The sequence below is a fragment of the Panthera tigris genome, chromosome E3, assembly GCF_018350195.1.
Source record: "Panthera tigris isolate Pti1 chromosome E3, P.tigris_Pti1_mat1.1, whole genome shotgun sequence".
In the NCBI taxonomy this organism is placed as follows: domain Eukaryota; kingdom Metazoa; phylum Chordata; class Mammalia; order Carnivora; family Felidae; genus Panthera; species Panthera tigris.
In genome coordinates, this window is record NC_056675.1 from 8,892,065 (window position 1) to 8,911,439 (window position 19,375).

General features: G+C 56.7%; 1 protein-coding gene across 6 annotated transcripts in view; it reads left to right on the forward strand.

Annotated features, from left to right (window-relative positions):
• The window catches only part of CUX1 (cut like homeobox 1), a 365,770-nt gene that overhangs the window by 337,776 nt on the left and 8,619 nt on the right, over positions 1–19,375 (forward strand). For 3 of the 6 annotated variants that reach the window (XM_042970907.1, XM_042970906.1, XM_042970905.1), the window contains one exon: positions 644–7,208. In XM_042970907.1, coding sequence (XP_042826841.1) covers positions 644–1,376 — 733 coding nt within the window. In that variant the 3' untranslated portion in view covers positions 1,377–7,208. Of the gene's footprint in view, positions 1–643; positions 7,209–18,831; positions 18,960–19,375 lie in introns of those variants that run through there. The other 3 variants (XM_042970910.1, XM_042970909.1, XM_042970908.1) reach the window with 1 other exon arrangement.

Here is a 19,375-nt window from a genome sequence, read left to right on the forward strand (position 1 = left end):
CTCATCGAGCCTAGTACAGTGGGCAAGGTGGAAGGAGAAACTCAGGTCCAAAAGCAGACTTAACAAGAGCCATTTCATGACGTCCCAAACCAGGGACGGCCAGGGCAGGTGTGCAGCTGTTCCCTTCACACCCGACAAAGTATGGGAGCTTGATTATAACACGCTTGCTGTGTTGGAGCGCGTGTCTGGTCTCCTTCCTGCTTGTTCAAAAGTGACCCTTCCCTGGTCTCCTCTGAAAGGAGGGAATTGGTTGAAACGTAATCTGGGAGAACCCTGCCCGGGCCCTGACCCCTGACCTGTGGCTCAGACACACATACCAAGCACCATGCCGGGCCTGGGGTGCGCGAAGGATGGGCGGCGCCATTCACAGCGCGATTGGAGGTGGGGTGGGACAGGAGATGCAGGAAAAGTGCCATCGAACCAGTAACACTGGCGCGCCATCCTCCCTGAAAAGAGGGGCCTGGCCCTGGCCCCGAGGGGCCACTCGGGCAAAGGCACTGAGCTTGGGAGGGTGGCGGGGGCGAGGCCCGGGCCTGGCGTGGGGGGGTGACGCCCTGCCCGGCCGGGGAGGGGTCCCCCGCGACTCCGAGCGCGCGCACGGCCGCCCCCCTGCTCACGGCGCCGCTCCGCTTGTGTCTCGCAGGTCTCGGATCCGCAGAGAACTGTTCATTGAGGAGATTCAGGCCGGGAGCCAGGGCCAGGCCGGGGCCAGCGACTCCCCGTCGGCCCGAAGCGGCCGAGCCGCGCCCAGCTCGGAGGGCGACAGCTGCGACGGCGTGGAGGCCGCCGAGGGCCCGAGCGCCGCGGACGCCGAGGAGTCGGGCGGCCCCGCGGCCGCCGCCAAGTCTCAGGGAGGGCCGGCCGACGCGGCCGCGGCCCCGGAGGAGCGGGAGGAGCCGCCCAGGCCGGCGGAGAAGGCGCATCCGCCGCCCTCGGGGGCCCCGGCCCCGGACGACGCGGACGACGAGGGCCGGCCCCGGGCGCCGCCGCCGCCGCCCCCTCCGCCGCCGCCGCCGCCGCCCGAGGGCCCCGCCGACGGCCCGGGGCCCGTGCCAAACCCCGCCGCCGCCGCCGCCGCCGCCGCCGCGCCCGCGGCCGGGGAGGACGCCGCTACCTCAGCCGCCCCGCCGGCGGAGGGCCCCTGCCGGGCCCGGGACGGCGCCGACAGGAGTTCCGCTTTGCCAAGCACCAGCGCGCCGGCGGCCGCCCGCAGGGCCAGCTCGCTGCAGAGCCTCTTCGGCCTCCCGGAGGCGGCGGGCGCCAGGGACTCTCGAGACAACCCCTTGAGGAAGAAGAAGGCCGCGAACTTGAACAGCATAATCCACCGCCTGGAGAAGGCCGCCAGCCGGGAGGAGCCCATCGAATGGGAGTTCTGAGAGGGCGCCGCCCGCCCGTCCCGCCGAGCCGAGCCGAGCAGAGCAGAGTCGGGCCGAGCCGGGCCGGGCCGAGCTAAGCCGGGTCTGGCCGAACCGAGCCGGGCCGAGCCGAGCTGGGCCGAGCCGAGCCGAGCTGAGCTGGGCAGGGCTGGGCCGGGCAGAGGGGCGGGCGCCGACTCCGCGGCCTGGACCGTGTTGCGCACTTAACCGCCCTGCGGGCCACAGGGCAAAATCGCCATAGGCCAAGGTGCATATAGAAAACAAAGGAGCATTAAGCCCAATCTATGTCGTGTTTTCAAGGAAGAAAACGGAAATGTGTAGTCGAGCTTTTTTGTACCCTGAAGTGTTTTTTTTATTGCCCTAAGTGATTTCCACAGGTTCTGGAATAACTCTTACAGCTTTGCCTTGCGCCCTCCTCTTTCGTGTGGGCTTTAAAAAAAAAAAAAAAATCAAACCCACATATTAAAAGGGGGCTTTTTATCTGCCATCTAATGGCTTCAGAGCGATAATACACTATTATCTTCTTAAACCAGGAAAAAAAAGGGGGGGGGGTGGGAGGGGGGATTTTTCAGAAAAATTAAAAAAAGAAAGTTTTTGTAGCTGTTCAGTTGCCACTAAGAGATTGCACAGTCAAACCGACTCTAAACACACTAGTTTGGATTCCTAAATATTTTCAAGTAAAGAATCTTCTCGTTTGAAACTTTGAATTAAAATAAAACACATTTACTCCACATATTTTTTAACAGAAAGAGAAGTCACATCAGGAAACGATCTGATTTTGTGGTAGCTGACGTAGTGTTTTCTTGTACGTGAATAGAATCCTGACATGTAGTGCACATGATCCATAGCTTTAACTGGCTCTGGGCTTTTGCTGGCCAGGGTCTGTTTAATACACTCCATTCTAGGCCAAATCAGGACAAAAAGAAAAGATCCGAATCTAGGTATTTTATAATCTGCTTTTTAACCTCTAACCGCAGAGCACGCTGATCAGACCTCATATCTCGGAGGTTAGGAGACAAGTTAGAACTGTAGCATGTCCCCGTTCATTCTGTTTTAATTTATGGTGTCTACGTCTGCGTTGGTGAGTCCGCACACGTGCGAGCGTGTAAAGGAAGGAGGAAAGAGTGGGCCGCCGAGGTGGCAGCAGGCAGCTTGGGGGGAGGGGGGGGCCGCAGGGGTCCCGCCCCGCGTGGTCAGCAGGCTTCCCTTGGCACAGAAGGCAGCACACCTCTCAGCACTCTCCCGGGCGCCTGATGGACTGAGCCCCACCAGGGGCCGCCGCTCCCCGGGCCCGGCAGGCTCTGGCGCACGCGCACTCTCTCTCTCTCTCTCTCTCTCTCTCCCGCTCTTCCCACCACAAGCACTGAGGACTGTTGACCGTCGTGGGAAGCTTCCTTCCCTGCAGCGGAGAGAACGTGGCAGTCCGGGCTCTGCCCTCACCCCTGTAGAGATGGCCCACACTCCCACCAAAACGTTGTTGCTCTTCACTTCCAGACCAGACCATCCATCGACCCTTTATTCATTCTGCCTCTTGGAACAGTTCTTTTATGCACAGTGTAGGGCAGTCTAAGTACAAACCTGAAGTCTAACTTGTCTCTGATTCCTCCTGTTGTCTATGTGTATACGCGTGAGAATAGAGGTGGGTGAGAGTGTGCGTGTGTGCGTGTGTGCAATTTTATACGTCTGTGTATTTTCTTAAGTACCTGTGCACACATAGAGTGCATTACTGCCACCTTTTTTCAATAAGCTGTTTTATCAGTTATGGCTTCTACAAGTTTGCTAATTTAGACTCCTTTATTGCCATATCTTTAAACTAACAATAGATGATTTCGGTATATATATATATTTTTTTTTGCTTATTTATAGGTGCTGTATTTTATTATCTGATTGTTAGGAAGGGATGAAAGGGGCAAATATTCTTTAGAGGGATAGACTGCCGGCAGTATTGGGTATAATTTACAAGATGTAGTTGTCATACTGTATATTACTGATTGAAAACTTTTTGACCGTATTGTGTATCATTGAAACCTTTGTCTTAGGTCAACATCTTTGGATGGCATTTTAATGGTGCATTCATTATTTCTTAAGTTTAATTAATATTACCTTTTTTTTTTTTTGATGGGGGGGGTGGGAGGGAGTTATAATTTTCAAGGTATGCCCCCGCTATTACACCTCAGTGTGCTTGTATTAATTAACTTGTAGGACTTTGACTGTAAGATGTGAAACCACATTTCTTGCATGATGTTTTAGAAATTACGTAGTTCATTTACAGTCCTTTAACCTGCATCTGCAGCACTTAGTTAAAGTTTTCACAAATTTAAGAGTCACTACACTAAAGACAATGCCTTTTCATGAATAAGAAGTTTTCAGAAGGCTCTAGGAGGCTGGGAGGCAGGCTATTTGCCTTTTGATGGTCGTATCATCTCTGAACTTGATACCTGGTTCAGTGAGAAGAGAATTCAAAATGGAGGAGCTTAAGGGGAAACAGATTAACATCTGGCTCGATTCAGGTGCATTAAGAAGAGCGAGTTTGCATTAGTGACCCCCCCCCCCCAGGACAGTGAGTAGCGGAGCCCCTGACAGTACTGTGGTGTCCTCTCCACGAAAACCTCGAGGGAATCGTGTCATCATGTGTGATGAATCTCTAAATATCTGATTTTTCATTGCAATGAAAAGCAGGGTGTTAACCAGAAATATTAGGGTAGTGTTTTAGTTTTCAAGGCATGACTGTTATTTACCAAGGCGTTAAATCCGAGGGAATTGAAAAAAGTATAGATTTGTCCATCCTCGTGGCCAAATAGTAACAGTCTAAAACAGCCACTTTGGCTCTTCCAAGCGATTTAGTCATTTTTGTTGGGTTTTGGTGATGGTGGTGGTGGTGGTGGTGGTGGTTTTTAAACTAGGTTTATGTTGACTTCCGCTCTACCTTTTTTGCCAGACTTACATCTGGGTGCTCGATACAATCAGTTGGTTAAAGTTTGCTTGCGGTTCTGTGTTTGTATTTTTTCTCTATTTATATATATTTTTTTTATCGTGATCCCAACCCTATGATCTTTTGTGTTAAGCTTTCACTGTAACACTTCTAAGAGCTGCCACTATATAACAGAAACCTGTCAGGGGGTCGGGGGAGTGTCCCCCCTCCTCGTTGCACCTCAGTGTGAGTCTAAGGGTTGATCTTTCATCTTGATAAGCAATATTCAAGTGCCTTGAACAGCATCCTCTCCGGGGGGGCTTACCTTCAGCTGGCTGGCATTCCAAGCTGTAGCCCCCACAGGCAGCCGACCTCCTGTTTACGCTCCATCAGTTTAAAAAGCTGATTTGTACCTCTCCCCTGGGGAAAGCGGTTCCGTATAAAACACTAACACTTAATTACAAGCTCCATTATGCCATTTTAAATGGCTTCTTTTTGTTAATTGGAGGCAGTGTTCATAACTTAAGGGTTTTGCCATTACTTAGCTGGCTAAGTGGAGGTTCGGTGTAAAATCCGCGTTCGCGTTCGGCCTCTTGACCCTTGGTTCCAGCCACACTCCCTTTGTGGGATCGGAGGGGGAAGGCGTGTGGGCTCCGTCCTAGACCTGTGCCCGCTCGCCTCCACCGTCTGGCTCCCGGGCGACCGCCAGCCTTGAACTTCTGGATCAGTCGGCCTGTCCGGGATCTCTGTCCGCCAGACTGATCTTCAGAAAGGATCGCCGTAGCCATCCAGCTCAACTCGAGTATGCTCAGAGCCGACCTGCGTGAGGAACATCACAACATAAGGTGGCTCGTGGTCGGCAGACTGTCCCGGGATGCAGGCTTGGAGAAGTCTCCAGGAAATGCCAGGATCTTGACCCGTATGACCACCGTCAAACCATGGCCGCTGTGTCTGTGAGAGTGACTGAGGCAAAAAGATGACGGTTGCCTCCCCGGGGCCGGTTCCCTGTGCTTCCAAAGCACAGGTGCCTCCCTGCCCGGTCTCCTCCTTTTCGGCATCTTCGTTCTTCTCCCCATTTAAAGCTCATCCCCTCCGATGTGGACGTTTGGGTCCGCTGGTTGCTGGTCCAGACCCAGAGTGCTACAGAGCTTGGGGTTGAGTGTTTGTGCTCTCTCTGGCCATGGGAGACCCTCCCCATGTACCGCCGCTCCCCCCCCACCCCCCCACCGGCCCGGAGCCACGTCAGTCGTGCGGCTCATGAGGAAACCAAGCAGAAGGCAGGTTGTACTCTAATCCGAGGGAAAGCTCTGGTGTCGGCTCGTTGCCCTAAGATCACGCCCCAGTCGTGCCCTAAGAGGTCGGGACAAGAGTCACCGGACGTCTCAGTCCACAGGCCGGCGCCTTCCCGGCTGCAGGTGAACTGGGGTTCCTCCTGAACGCCTGCCCCCTCTGGCACGGTGATCAGTGAACCCTGTTGACATTCTATGCAATGTTTCTCATTCCTCCTTAGAAAAACAAACCTCCCTGAAAGTAGCAGAGGAGCCGGGGGGTAGGGTGTACGCACGCCCTTCTGGGATTAGCACAAAGTGAACCGGTGTTAGTGACCGGCTACACCTGGAGCTGGGGGACAGCGGCCGTTGCCTTAAATGCACTCTGCCGGGCGCCTCTGGACAGGCCTGTAAAAACAAGAGTCCGCCCTTAGCCATCCCGAGCCCCCACTTTCTGAGGCCAGTAAGCCAGCCGTGCGGGGGAGATGTAGCAAGGCGAGGTTCGGGTTAGCCACGTCCCTTCCCTCCCCGGGAAGGACGGGAGGTCTGCTTCCCTCCCTGGATGTCCTCCCTCGTCAGCACACTCCTCCTCCGTCCCCTTCTACCTCACTGACCTGTGCTCCCACCCGATGCTACTCCCCACCCCAAGCCCCTCAGAACCGCGAGGCCCGAGTGGACTCCGGCGCGGGAGAGAGGGAAAGAGCCAGAGGCGCGGCATTCCTGAGTGTCTCGGCCTGGCGGGCAGGCTTCTTCCCCCTCTTCTCTTTTGTGAGCGCGACACGGACGGACAGCTGTGCTCCACGAGGCACATGGCTTTTTCTCTCGACTTCCACCTGTTCCTGACGCTCTGACAGCTGTTTCCTTTGCTGGCGGGGGCGGTCTCGGGCCTCAGAGGGCCTTGTCTTTGGCCTGCCTTTGCTTTCTGTCCGTTCCTGCTCAGCTGTTGAGCTCCATCAAAGCCGTTTTTTCCCTTGCCCTGAGCTGCCCCTACATGGCCACGTGAGGACACTTCCCCAGGATCCCTACCTGGCGTTGGGGAACTCTGCCTTTATTGTCTCTGGCACAGGGAGGCTCTGATTTCAACTCCACCGCGAGACCTCCTTCGGAAGCTTCTCAAGGTCGGGAGAGGAGATGGTGTTCTCCAGTCCACAAACCCAGTCTTCGATCACGTGACTCTTCCCAAAAGAACATGCCAGTTTCTATGCAGTGCAGAGGAAGGAAGAAAAAAAAAAACAAAAACAGCTCCCTGAGCCGCCGGTTAGATGTGGGTGCGCCCTCTCTGGTGGCCAGAGTATTCTCCTGCCGGAACGACTCGGGAGCCTAACTAAAGATTTGTGCCATGATCGCCTGCTTGCGCATCTGCCGGGAAAGCTCGCACTTAGAAGTCCCCCCCCACCCCCGTGCTTTTTGTAGTTTCGTCTGCGCCTTGGTGGCAACAGGAGAGCCTTCGGGACCACCACCCCCACCCCTGTACCCAGGGCAGAGCTCCCACCCCAAGTGGCAAGGTGGTGGCCTGGGACTCCAACGTGATACAGTCCCATTGCCCGGAACGTTTGCTGAGAGAAGGGTCCAGTTTGACAAAAATCTTTCCATTCCCATCAGTTTCTGCCTTTTTGTAGATGAAAACCATCAGGAGAAGAAAACCAGTTCCCAGTGAAAGTTCCGAAAAGATCCAGCCTGTGAACCCTTTACAGATGTGCTGAAAAGTGGAGGCCCAAACCCAGGGGGTGAATCCGGAAGGCAGAGGAGGGGCGTGGAGAGCAGTGAGCTGGGCAGGAAATGAGCTCCGCCCGAGTTCCCTGCCCCAGCAGCCCTGGAGCCTCATCCTGCTGAGGGAAGAAGGAAAGGCAGGTTCCCCGGGCTCTCTCCTCTCAGGGGACCTGCCCCCACCTGCCCAGGCCCTGCGGCCCTTCCTCCACCTCCCCTCCAAAGATACCGTGACCACGTTGTCAGCGGTATCTCCATTCTCATTTTTGCATGAAGTGACATTTAGCTTTAACAAGACATTTCCAAAGCGCCTAGTCTCCTCCGGAATGCTAACTTGAAAAGTTGGGCATTGTAGGCGAAGAATCCTAAAAAAGGCTAGTGAGAGAAAGGCATTAGGCTATGCAGAAATGTGCACTTCCCCATCCCCCTGGTATTAACCTTTTAAAATACCTTTGAGTTGCTTTCCATGGATCATTTTCGCTTCTCCAATAATGTTAAGTGTAGTCTGTGTTACTGTCGTTTTCTGTAGCGTTTAGGCTTTCATTTCTACCACAAAGTAATGCTATATGCTATGTATCAAGCTTTCTGTGATCAGAAAGGAAAGGTGCCTTATATCCCAATGTCACGGCTACATCCCTATGGAAAAAATAATCAGAAGCACAGTGTGTACGGAAGCATTGGGACTTCCGTTGGCGAAACCAGACACCATTCAGCAAGATGCATCGAAGTGGCACGGGGCTGCTTTTGTTTGAAAGTTCCTCTCCCTTTTCATTTTCCCTTCTTTGTCTTTTTCTTTTTCTCCCCCCCGCCTTCCTTTTTTTTTTTTTTTTTTTTTTTTGTAGTTTGCTTTAAACAGAAAGCACTTAAGTAGATGACTATGTGTAAAAAGCTCTGTGCAATAGAAATCATTTTTCTTCATTTTTAAGAGGTAATGTATTGCACACCAAATGAACTCGAAGTAAGCTTTAGACCAGGACGATTCAGGTTGTGGGTGAGCATGTTCACTGTAGTTCCGTTTGTTCATGAACTGAAGGGAAAACAGGCCTCCCCAGCATCTCCCCACCCCCCCCCCATCTCAGCCTGCCTCTTACTGACCACCGAGCGAGGTGTGCAGGTGCACAGGGCCCCCCCGGGCACCTGCTGGAACCGCTGGCTGGGGGGGGGGGGGGGCGGGGGCGGGGGGGGCGGTGTTTGTGACCCAGCAGCTCAGAACCCTCCCAAGTGTGAGACCACAGCCATCCCTTCCAGCACTTAACCTTTTCTTGTTGAGATGGATTGACTGCTACTGACCTGCCAGCGTGCGTGAGGAGAATTATAAAAGGATGTTTCCTTGAGAAGAAAAAAAAAAATTATTTCTATCCTCTTCTATTTATTGTTAGGTTAATCATTTAAGTACTTATCAGGAGTGTATTGTTGTTTTGTGTTGTTGTTGTTGTTGTTGTTGTTGTTATAAATGCTTTTTGCTATCACTCCAGTGGTTACTGTCTTCTGCCTCCTGCCCTCTCCCCCCCCCTCCGCCGCCCCCTGGTCCCCAAAAGAACCGAAGGGTCTGGGGATCCGACTGGGGGGCCAGAGGGGGCTTCTCCAGCAGAATCAGACATCTGTGTCCAGAGTAGCCACTCAAAAACTAGCGGTCTCCGGGTGTCTAACTTTTTTAAATGAGAGAGTTGAAGAAGAACACTCAGTGCAAGGAGCTGCAGAGACGTAGAAAAGCAAAGTTCAGTTCCCCAAAGCCTCCTAGAGCCTCTGGTTAAGACTTCTGGGTTCATGAAGTTTCAGTGAGCCCTGGTCAGAGAGGGCGGCGCGGCAGCGGCCTGGTCGAGACTGTGGCTTCCGAGGGAGAGAGCGGTTTCTTGCAAGGCTCGCGTGGGTTGCTGTGTTCTGTTGGCTTTTCTTGTTGTTATTGTGGTGGTTTTCCTTGCACACAAAGTTGGTCAAAACCATCTTGCATCTCGCGAAGCAACAGTGTATTCTGGTCCGGCTGTGGCTTGAGGACCCACACCAGCGAGGTGGGGGGGGGGAACCCCTCCCCGCTTAATGCGGTGAAGCTCTGAAGCTTAGAGGGAGTAACACAGCCTAACACAGCCCGTTGCTTGCTAATCGGGTGTGAAGGTGGGGTGGGGCCCAGGAGAAGGGGGCTGCCCGCCAGGCCGAGGTCCAGATGGGGCCGCGCGGCTGACCCCCGCTCCCAGAGGGCCCCCCCCCAACTCCGACTCGCTTTCTGTGCCATGACTTCCCTTCTCTGAAATTGTCGGGGGTCCTGATTCTGTCCTCATCTCTGAAAGAAAGCCCTCCGACGAAATAACCGCCCCCATCTCCCCCACCCCGCGCCCCAAAGAGTTCTCATTTCTCTCGAATCAGTCTATGCATTTCTCTCTTGAGCCGTTTTCTGCCTCTTTCCTGGGGAAAACGGGCCTCTCCTGTCCCACCGAGACCCCTCAGAAAATGCTGTGCATTTTGGAGACGTGAGGATTCGTGCAAAACTCTTTACCGCGTTTGAGAACAACTCGTTAGCAAATACAAGTGGGGGGAAAAAAAAGCAGCAGAAAAGGTGGGTTTCCCCACGTCCCTTTCCACTGAGTAAGACCTAGCTCTTTGCAATGTGCAATAACTACTTGCCGCGAGAGCGGGGAGCACCACGCTCCTGCCCAGACTACTAACACAGCACAAGACAAGCTCGCTCGCAGAGTGGCGGACTTCTTCCGGAAAACTCTTCATAAGCTCAGCTCCCCCCCCCACCCCCACCCCCCAGTGTATCGTGGTGTCTTACATTTTAGCAGTATTTTATATTTTCTGTAACGCACTAAGTCTTAGATGTTTTTAGAGCTCGTTTGTTAATACAATCACAGACCTTTTTTTTTTTTTTAAATCCTCACAGAGACCCGATTGACCAAAAACAAAAACAAAAAACAAACGAAAAAAAAAAAAAAAAGGCGTCGTTTTTGTACAAATAGCTTTGAGAAGCCTCTGTTGTGTTGCTGTGACCCATCTCTGGTAACATTTTTTTTTTCTTGCTATTTGTTTTGGACATTAAGAGTCAAAAGTTGATCCAGCTGGCGTGGGGGTGGGGGAGGCACCCGTCGGCCCCTCGACGTCGTCCCTTCTGTCTTTGGTTAGCCATACGATGTCTGTTCTCAGCACTGTACAACGGTCCCTATATGATATGGAGAAGCAATATCACTGTATGAAACTCACACCATGTATTATTATTATTCACTAGCACCCTAGGTGTGATAATTGAAGTAAATATCTTTTATACAAACACAAGAATGTGTGGGTTGTGTTTATTTAAAGTGCCCCGGCCTGAGGAGAAGCAGCAAACACTGTCATTCTGTGTCCAAAGGGCACCTCGGGGACTGCCATTCCGGGAGCGCCTGGGTGGCTCAGTCGGTTGAGCGTCTGGCTCTCGATTTCGGCTCGTGATCCCGGGGTCATGGGATCGCGCCGCGCGTTGGGCTCCTTGCTGAGTGTGGAGTCTGCTTGGGATTCTCTTTCTCTCTCTCTCTCTCTCTCTCTGCCCCTCTCCCCCGCTCGTGCTCTCTCTCTGTCTCTCTAAAATGAAACAAAAAAAGTATTGCCGTCCCTCCGCCTCCCAGTGTCCCCGATGGCAGGTGTCAGCAGAAACCTGGCGTGGGGCAGGATGCGCGGGGCTCTGCGCACCAGCTGGCCCCGCTCTCTGCTCTCCACCGGGTCTGCATCCGGGTCTGCGTCCCCGCTTGCTGTTGTCACCCTTGCTGTTTGAGGACCAGGAATGGTAGTCGGCAGTGCTGAGCGAGGCACTAGGCTGATGGTAGCAGCCCAGTAAGTGGGGCTCAGGGGCCCCAGGGCCGCGGCCAGGTACGTCTTCAGAGCAGCCAGCACTCAGCCAGTGGCCTGGCTTTGCCTGCTCTGTGGGGATCTCTCGCCTTGTCCCTGAATCGCGACGTGAAGGATAAGCCAGGGGCACTGGTTAATGCGAGCAAGTGAGTGGGAAGAGGAAGGAGGAAATGATGTCTGTGGGTTTCTGGAATGATCGGGCTCCTGAGAAGGGGTCTCCAGCCAGCGCTCGAGGCTGGAGGCAAGAGAGCTCCGCAGAGTTGGCCGGTTTCTGATCTTGAAATCTAGAAGGTTGGAAAAGAATTGCCATTCCTCACCCATGTGTGACGGGGGGCGGGGGCGTGATTAGTTTGTCGTGCATTAATTTGTAGGTTTCGGAATGAGACGCTCCTAATGTGACACAGGAGCCTCAGCGATCCTGCCTCCAGTGGGAGGAGCCCCCCAGCACAAGACGGTCCCGCACCAAGGCCAGGCACTGCCGGCAGCCCTGAGCCTCATGTGGTCACTCAGGGACCTGAGCGCATCTAGAACTGTCCCCAAATGTCTGCCCCCACAGATGGGAGAAATGTGCCTAAAACCAACAGAGCTCTGTCCGTCTGACTTTGACAAACTTGAAGTCTGATTCAGCTAACATCATCTGCGACTTTTAGCAGATTGCTAGTTTATGTATGCCCCGTCCCCCTTCAAAGATCTGGTAACTAAATTAAAATGTAAAATGTAAAAAAATTAAAAAATAAAAAAAAAACAAAACACTTGGCACAAAATCTTTTAACCCAGAAAGTCTCCCCAGGTGCTTTTAAAGGGAGATTTAATTAAGCAAAACTGCTGTTGCCCGTGGTTTGGTCGGCCTGACTCGTTTTGCAAACTGCCAGTTCCTAAGGCAGAGGAGGGACTGCGACTGGGGGGGGGGAGGGGGGGTGGCCCTACTCCGGGCTGGGCCCCCAGCCTCCCTCCTCCCCCTACAGTTAAGTGAGTCTGAGCAATGATGTGCCTTGTTTGATGCCCGGAGGAAACACGGTTGGTGATACAGGGGGTGAAGCAACGGTTGAGCCTTGGAAAACACGGAGGTTTGGGGCGCCGACCCCCCCCCATGTAGCCGAAAATCCGCGCATAACTCTGGACTCCCCCAAAACATAACTACTAATGTCAACTACCGTTGACCCGAAACCTTTCCGGTAATGTAGTCGCTGAACACGTTTTGTATTTATACGTATGATACACTGTATTGTTACAATAAAGTCAGCTAGAGAAAAAAACGTTGTCAAGAAAACCCTAAGGAAGAGAAAATATGTGTGCGGTACGGTACTATTCAAAACACCCGCCGTCTAAGTGGACCCGCGCGATTCAAGCCCGCGTTGTCCAAGGGGCCGCAGGAGGTATTAGAGTGTGCGAGCCATCCGCCGTGATCCTGTCTGCTTGTGTTTGGGGTACGGCCTGCCTCCTCCGCAGCCCCAGCGTGCCGGCTCTGGGGGGACACATGCTTGCTGGTCTCTGCTTGGGTGCGGCATCGGTTCCTATGAGGGGGCAGGGGTGTGGGGGGCCGAGCTGAGAGCCCAGAGGGCCCCGGAGAGCTGTTTTGATGTTGGTGGGGGGCTTCCGGTCACCAGGCCCTTGATCTGCATCTGGCCCACCCAGTGTGGGGTGAGCCAATTTAGTAGAAGCAGGAAGCAGGGCGCGTGCACGGTGTTGGGCATTCAGAACTTAGTACCTCTTCCAGGATATCACTAGGAAGGGCTTTTTTTTTTTTTCCAGGAAATTGGTTTGTGGACAGGTAAAAGGCTGTTCTGTTGGGACAGTGGAACGGGGGGCGGGGAGGGGGCTCCAGGGAGTGAGGTTTGAGGACCCCACTCACCTTCCAGTGAGGCATCGGTCAAGTGGCAACGCACGGGACTCCCAGTGTCTTCTCTTACCAGCTGGCTGGTGGTGGCCTTGGGCAAGTCCCGGTCAATGCTTAGGAAACCCTTTCGCAAAGAATGAATGAGTTTTAACGTCTTTGAGATTCCATTTCTGTCTCTTTGAAGGGGATATAATAATGCCGGACTCGAAGGGCCGCTGAGTGGGGGGGGGGGGGGGGGGGACCGAGCGATGGCACCTGTAGGCGCAGCGCCCAACCCACAGCGGGCACTCGGGACGTGGCAGTTGTAGCTGTTGATGTGGGTGTCGTGTCATTGGATTTAGTGGCTGGAGAAGCTCCCTCTAGTCACAGTTGTGTCCACCTTGTGCCGCCGGGGCGGGAGGGGCCCCTACGCAGGGCCGGGCCCTCTGGCGGGTTAGCCAGAGCACCAGTGGCTGCGGCCTGACCACCGCCAGTGATGCCCAGTGACACACGGCGGGCACACAGGTGAGGCGGCCGAGTCCCCCACAGCCAGCAGCTCTCTCTCCAGTCCTTCACGGGCTTAGTCAGCAGATCGTCACTGACAACTGCCCTGTGCCGGGGACACGCTCCGGGCTAGGAGTCCGGCAGCCTCAAGTGGTTCACGGCCCAGAGGGGAGACAGAGCAGGTGCACAACCACAGCCCAGGCCCGGGCCTGTAATTGGCATTGAGGGGGCACCGGAGCACCGGCTTGGGAAAAGGCAGGAGACCTTGATGGGGAGTGGCCTTGAACGGGAGGAGCCATCTGCAGGAGGCAGGGAGGGCACACGGGAGTGAGAGGCAGCATGTGCCCAAGTCAAAAATGGACCCGCAGTCCCAATTCAGGGCATGGCCCAGAGGATTCTGGGCGAGGCCTGGGCAGTTATCAGGTGGTGGGACCAGCAGAGACCAGCTGGCCATGCCAGGCCCTTGCTGCCTGTGTCCGGCCACCTCTGACCCCACCTGGGAGACTGTGTGGCCCCGGAAATCCCTTTGCAACTTTCCACCTAAGGGAATGGGCGCTTCCCCGCTGCGGGGGAGCAAACTCAGCCCGTCAGCTAGTAGGCATTAAGGGCTAACTGTGTGCCACTGATCTGGGCACTGCAGTGATAGCAGGGGACAAACAAGGAGCTTGCCTTTTAGTGGGGGCTGTCAGACGGTAGACATAATAAGCGAGAGAATTCCACAGTGCTTTAGGCAGTGATAAGTGTTATGGGACAGAAACAAGGGAAGGAGGACAACTGGAAAATCAAGTAGAGGAGTTACAGTGTTAAATCAGGAGGTCAGGGTAGGCCTCCTTAAGAACCTAACATGTGAACAGAGTCTTGACAGAGGGGAGGGAATGAACTATGGCCGATGCCTGAGGTCAGAACATTCCAGGAAGAGGGGAAACAGTAAGTGCAAAGGTCCTGTGGTGTCAATGTGCCTGGGAGCCAGACGAGCTGGAGCACAGCCACCAAGGGAAAGAGTGGGAGGCAACCAGGTCAGAGAGATGAGGACAGGGCAGGTCAAGGAAGGCCTCGGAGGCCGTTGTAGAGTTTTGGCTATTACTCTGAGGGATGTAGGGCCCACTGGACGGTGTGACCAGAAGGTGGTCCGATCTCACTGTTTAAAAGACTCTCTGACTGCTGCTTTGTGATTGTAGGGGTGGGGGTGGAAGAAGGGAAGTCAGTGAGGAAGCTGTCACCATAATGACGAGAGCCGACGACCGGCTGGCAGAGGCCGTGAAAAGTGATTGGAGTCTGGACGTGTTTTGATGGTAGGGCCGAAGATAGGACTTGAGACAGATTAGATGAAAGGAGTGATAGAGAAGGAGCAAGGGTGGCCCCCAGGAAATTGGGCCCGGCCACTCACGGGTGGCCTGGCCTCTGCTCCCACCGCCCCGAGGGTATCACCTCCTGGGCTGTGCAAAGGGGGTCCAGCTGGGGTGAGGCAGGCTTGGGGGCGGGGGGGATCGGCCTTCAGGCGGGACCTGTTTGGACTCCGCACAGTGAGCTCAGGGAGAGGAGTGGCCTGGACGGCACGCTGGAGAGTTACCAGCTTTCAGAGGCACGCAAGGTGGCCAGAGGGAAGGGACGGGACAGTAGTGTGCGCGGCCAGCTCCGGGTGCCTCAGTGTTGAGAGCTGAGCAGGGAGAAGGGGCGGCACAGGCAAGGGGGGGCAGGAGGCCTGAGAAGCCAGGTGCTGGTGGGTCAGTAAGACGGGGGCTGGGGACACAGCAGCGTGTGTGACGTCATCGGCCACCCTGGCGAGGACAGTTGGCATGGTGGGCGTCCAAGTCAGACGGGAAAGGTTTAAGGACACTTGGGAAGCGGAGTCAAGAGGAGTGTGTGTGTGTGTGTGTGTGTGTGTGTTCCAGAACAAGGTCAACACGCTGGTGTATTTGTGGACAGGAGCACAAGAGCCGATGGCACAGGAGAGAAGGCGCTCACGGGCTAGGGTCCTCTGGCCTGGGAGTGGGGGCAGGGGGAGGCGAGGGGAGCTGCCACTGCAGGTGCCGGAGCCCTCAGCGCTCATCTCTGGGCACCTGTGGGGACAGACAGGTGCAGAGACGGTGTGTGACGAGCAGCCCCGGCACTCCCAGCTGGCTGGCAAGTGGCTGGTGGAATGACGCGGGGTCCCCCACCCCCGGGAAAGCTGTGGGCACCACACCCCCGGGCCTGCCGTCCAGTTGTGACAAGTTGCGCATTTAATCGGCCCACGGTCCGAAATCGTGCCTCGATCTTAAGTCATAGTCCAGTCTCCTTAAGTCTTGACCTTGATGTTGCTTGGATTTCCTTCTCCCCTCTGGGAAGTGCACCCTCCAGGAAGCCTTCCCGGATTCTCCCAGAAGGACGAGGTCCCCCGAACTTGCGTGGGGGGAGGCTGTCTGGCTCACACACAGGCATTCCTCTATCAGTCACCCCTGCCCCCACACCTCCCCCTGCCCAGCCTCTCCCTCTCCAGAAGCTTCCCCCTCATTCTTAGATACAGCATCCCGCATGCCTCCTGCTCCAGGTTCTGCCCACTGCACGGCACCATCCGGTGTCTGTCCGGAGTGGGCTTGTCCCCAGGTCCCTCCACACCCCTGCCGCTCCCGCTCCACCACCCCTTGACCGGTGGCTTCCCTCGGCCTCCTTGCTCAGCCTTTCTTGAGACGCCGGTGACCCCTCCTTAACTCACTGACAGTCACTATTCACCTTGGCACTTTGGCATGCTTCCTCCTGAGTCCCCCCCGCCCTGCTTCCTGCCACCTCCTCTCTGGGTCTTTTCTGGGACACCCCTGAACGTGTCCGCGTTCCTGAAGATTCTGGCCATTCTCACGGCAGCTCTCTCTGGGCTTCCATGTTTGCCACCCTGGGGGTGGGACCTGGCGGGGGGTAGGGGTGGGTGGGTGGCGGGGGTTGCTGAGCTCTCCCTGCCTCCGGCCACGGGTCCCCCTCCCCCATCCACACGACCCCTCAGCCGGTCCACTGGCGCTTTGTACTTGCCAAAGCCAAACGACGCTGCTGCTCTCCCCTTCCCCACTTGGGGAGCCAGTTCCAGGCACGGGCTTCCCCCCCCGGGTTCTGTATGACGAAGGGGTCACGACTGTCTCCAGTACCTTCTCCTGCCTTGTCCCTGGGCCAGAACTCAAGCCCAGTTCCGCCAGAATCCGGCTCAGACCTCCCTTGACACCACTGAGTGGCCACCCGGAGAGGTGACCCCTAACTTCCTGGTCTGAGATGCTCCTTCCCCCGGTAGAGGAGGCAGAGGAAAGCAAGGAGGTGGCAGCCAGGGGACCCTCACGTAGCAGCTTTAAGTGGCTCGGGACTCTGTGTCCCAAGTGCCAAGCAGGGTCTCTAACTGAGGTCCCTCCTTTGGGGATGCCCACGCGGTCATTCTCGTCCCCGCGGCGTGGAGCGACGGTTCGCCGCCGGGGTCTGGCTGGGCTCCTCGACGGCGTCCAGGTCCTGGCTCTGGGGCCTCCCGTGTCCCACCACACCCGGGGCCATCCTTCAGCCTTACCCCTTCCCCTCCGCTGGCCCGCCGTGCCCAGCCTCTTCCCCGCACCCCAGGGGCAGCGGTCCACCGAGTCCGCTGCGAGTGCGTGCCCGCCAGCCCTCAGATCTGCACAGAGCCACCGCTTCGGGGACGGCCATTCCCAACACCCAGCTTTGCCCCCCCCCCCCCCCGCAGCGGTCCCCTCGGTGGCGGACCCAGCGTCTGGGGCGGCCCAGAACACAGGGTTTGCTGTCAAGGCCCCTCACGTGCCCAGTGTCACGTGTGTGCGTGGGCAGGGAACGTGTGCCCACACCCACAGCAGCGGGCACAGGCACGAAGGCACAGGAAACCTGGGAGGGGCGCCCCCTCCACTCCCCCGTGCCCACCACGGGTTCCAGGAGCTGCAGATCGTCCTTACCCCAGGGGCCTGGCCAGGACCGTGCTGGAATGGCCACACGCCGGTGGCAGATCAAGGAATCCTCTTGCTGGCCTCTCTGTCCCTTCTGTCCCCAGGGCCTACGGCCCGAAGGCCAGACCCCAACCCTGCCCCCCCACCCCACAGCTCTCCCTCCATGACCTGACCCTGCCCTCAGATCCAGCCTCTTCCCCCAACCCCCTCCCCCCCCCCCCTCACTTTCACCACCACCACCTACCTGCCGGGTACCGACGTCTGAAGGAAGAAGGCCACTCAGGGCCTGAACCGGTGCAGACCCTGCGGTGGGGAAGGGCCCCGACATGGCCAGGAGTGGACCCCCTTAGGTTTGGGCCTGGACCAGGAGGCCTCAGTTTTTCATCTATAAAATGGGGATCGCCTTTTCTGCCTGATTGAATTGTTAGGAGATGTGTAAAGAACTCGGGCGTGCAGTGGGCCCCCGGGAGATGGAGCAGGTAGGGGTGGGGTCAGCTGCCCCCCCCCCCAGCCCGGGACGCTGAGCACGGCCAAGGCCAGGTTGGCCAGCAGGTCAGCAGGCGGCACAGTGATTGAGGGCGAATCTCTGTGATGGGGAGAGGACGGGCAGTTCTCCTGACACTGCCCATAGCCTCGAGCCTTTGGGCATTTCTGGTGTCACAGTGCCCCCTGGTGGCCATGCAGTCTATCCCAGAGGACAGCGCCCAGGGCCTCAGGCCTCCAGCACCTTCTCTGTTGAGGCCCAGACAGGGCCATGCTGCTGCCCAGAGTCGCAGCCAACCAGAAGCAGAGCCAGACCTCAAGCTCAGGTCGGCTGGCCCCCGGGGCCCCCGCCGTCCCCCCTGCCACTGGCTGCTGATGGCACCCACCAGGGCCTGGATTAGATCTCCCCAATATCTCCCACCCTCCAGAAGGACAGGGAAGTCTCCACACAAAATTATTTTGGATTGGCGCCGTTGCGAAGACACTCGGGTGGCACGTGGGTGGATCAGAGGTTTCTTGGGGGGCCACCCCACCCCCCTCACTGGGCCAGAGCCTGTTGAGGAAGAGGCCAAGCAATCTGGCCTTGAGCTCCAGAGGCGGGACCCCTCACTCCCCCACCTCCTGCCGGATCTGCAGGGGGCCTGCCCACCCCTGCGCCTCCTACCGCCTGCTGATACCTTTCTCTCTGACTCCTACCCCGAGGCCTCGCTCTGGTCGTTATCCCAGGGCACCGGCCCTGGAAGGAACGTGGGGTTTGCCGGGTTCCACCTCCTTGTCTTGCTTGACAGAGGCAAAGCGAGGCCTGGAGCGGGCCAGGGGCTGGCCAGGCTGGTCACGACAGAGCCAGAGTGGACCCGTTCCTCCCGCATCCCCGACCTGGGCTCCTTCCCATCCCCGCGTAATGAGTTCTTAGAGCCAGGAGCACCCCTGGCCTCGCTGGTTGGCCTAATGGTGGTGCCTTAGGCAGCGGCACAGGCTGTGGGTTGGAGAGGCAGCACGGGCCACACCAGGCTCCCTCTGATGACCACGTCTTCCTCTGGCACAGGGCGCTGCGCAGATCTGCAAGCCCACGTCACCGAGGCCATGGCCACGGCCGCTGAGCAGAGGGACCTGATCGCCCGCTTGGAGCAGGACCTCAGTACCATCCAGTCCATTCAGCGGCCAGACGCCGAGGTGAGCCCACCCCCTCCACCCTGCCCCCTCACCGCCTGCCCCAGGCTTTGAGTCTCGGAAATTGCAACTCTGCAGGTTGACCAGCCCGGTCCTCAGGCAGCTGGTGTCCACCGGCCCCCACAAGGCCCGCGGGGGCTGTCACCCACAGCCTCTGAGCATCGCCTGCACATGTCACCGCAAAGGCCCGGTTCCGGGACGCCGGACCACAGGGCACAGGGGGCAGGCTTCCTGGAGCTGGCACGAGGCACCCTGTGTCCAGGCGCCGGCTTGGAACTGGGCCCTGGGAGCTGTGGGCTCACCCAGCCATCCCACAGCTAGAGGACTGAGGCCGCAAGAGCATGGAAGGCTGGGACACAGGGCCCTTGGAAGTCACTCTGCTCTGTCCCCCACCTCATTTTACAGATGAAGAAATGGGG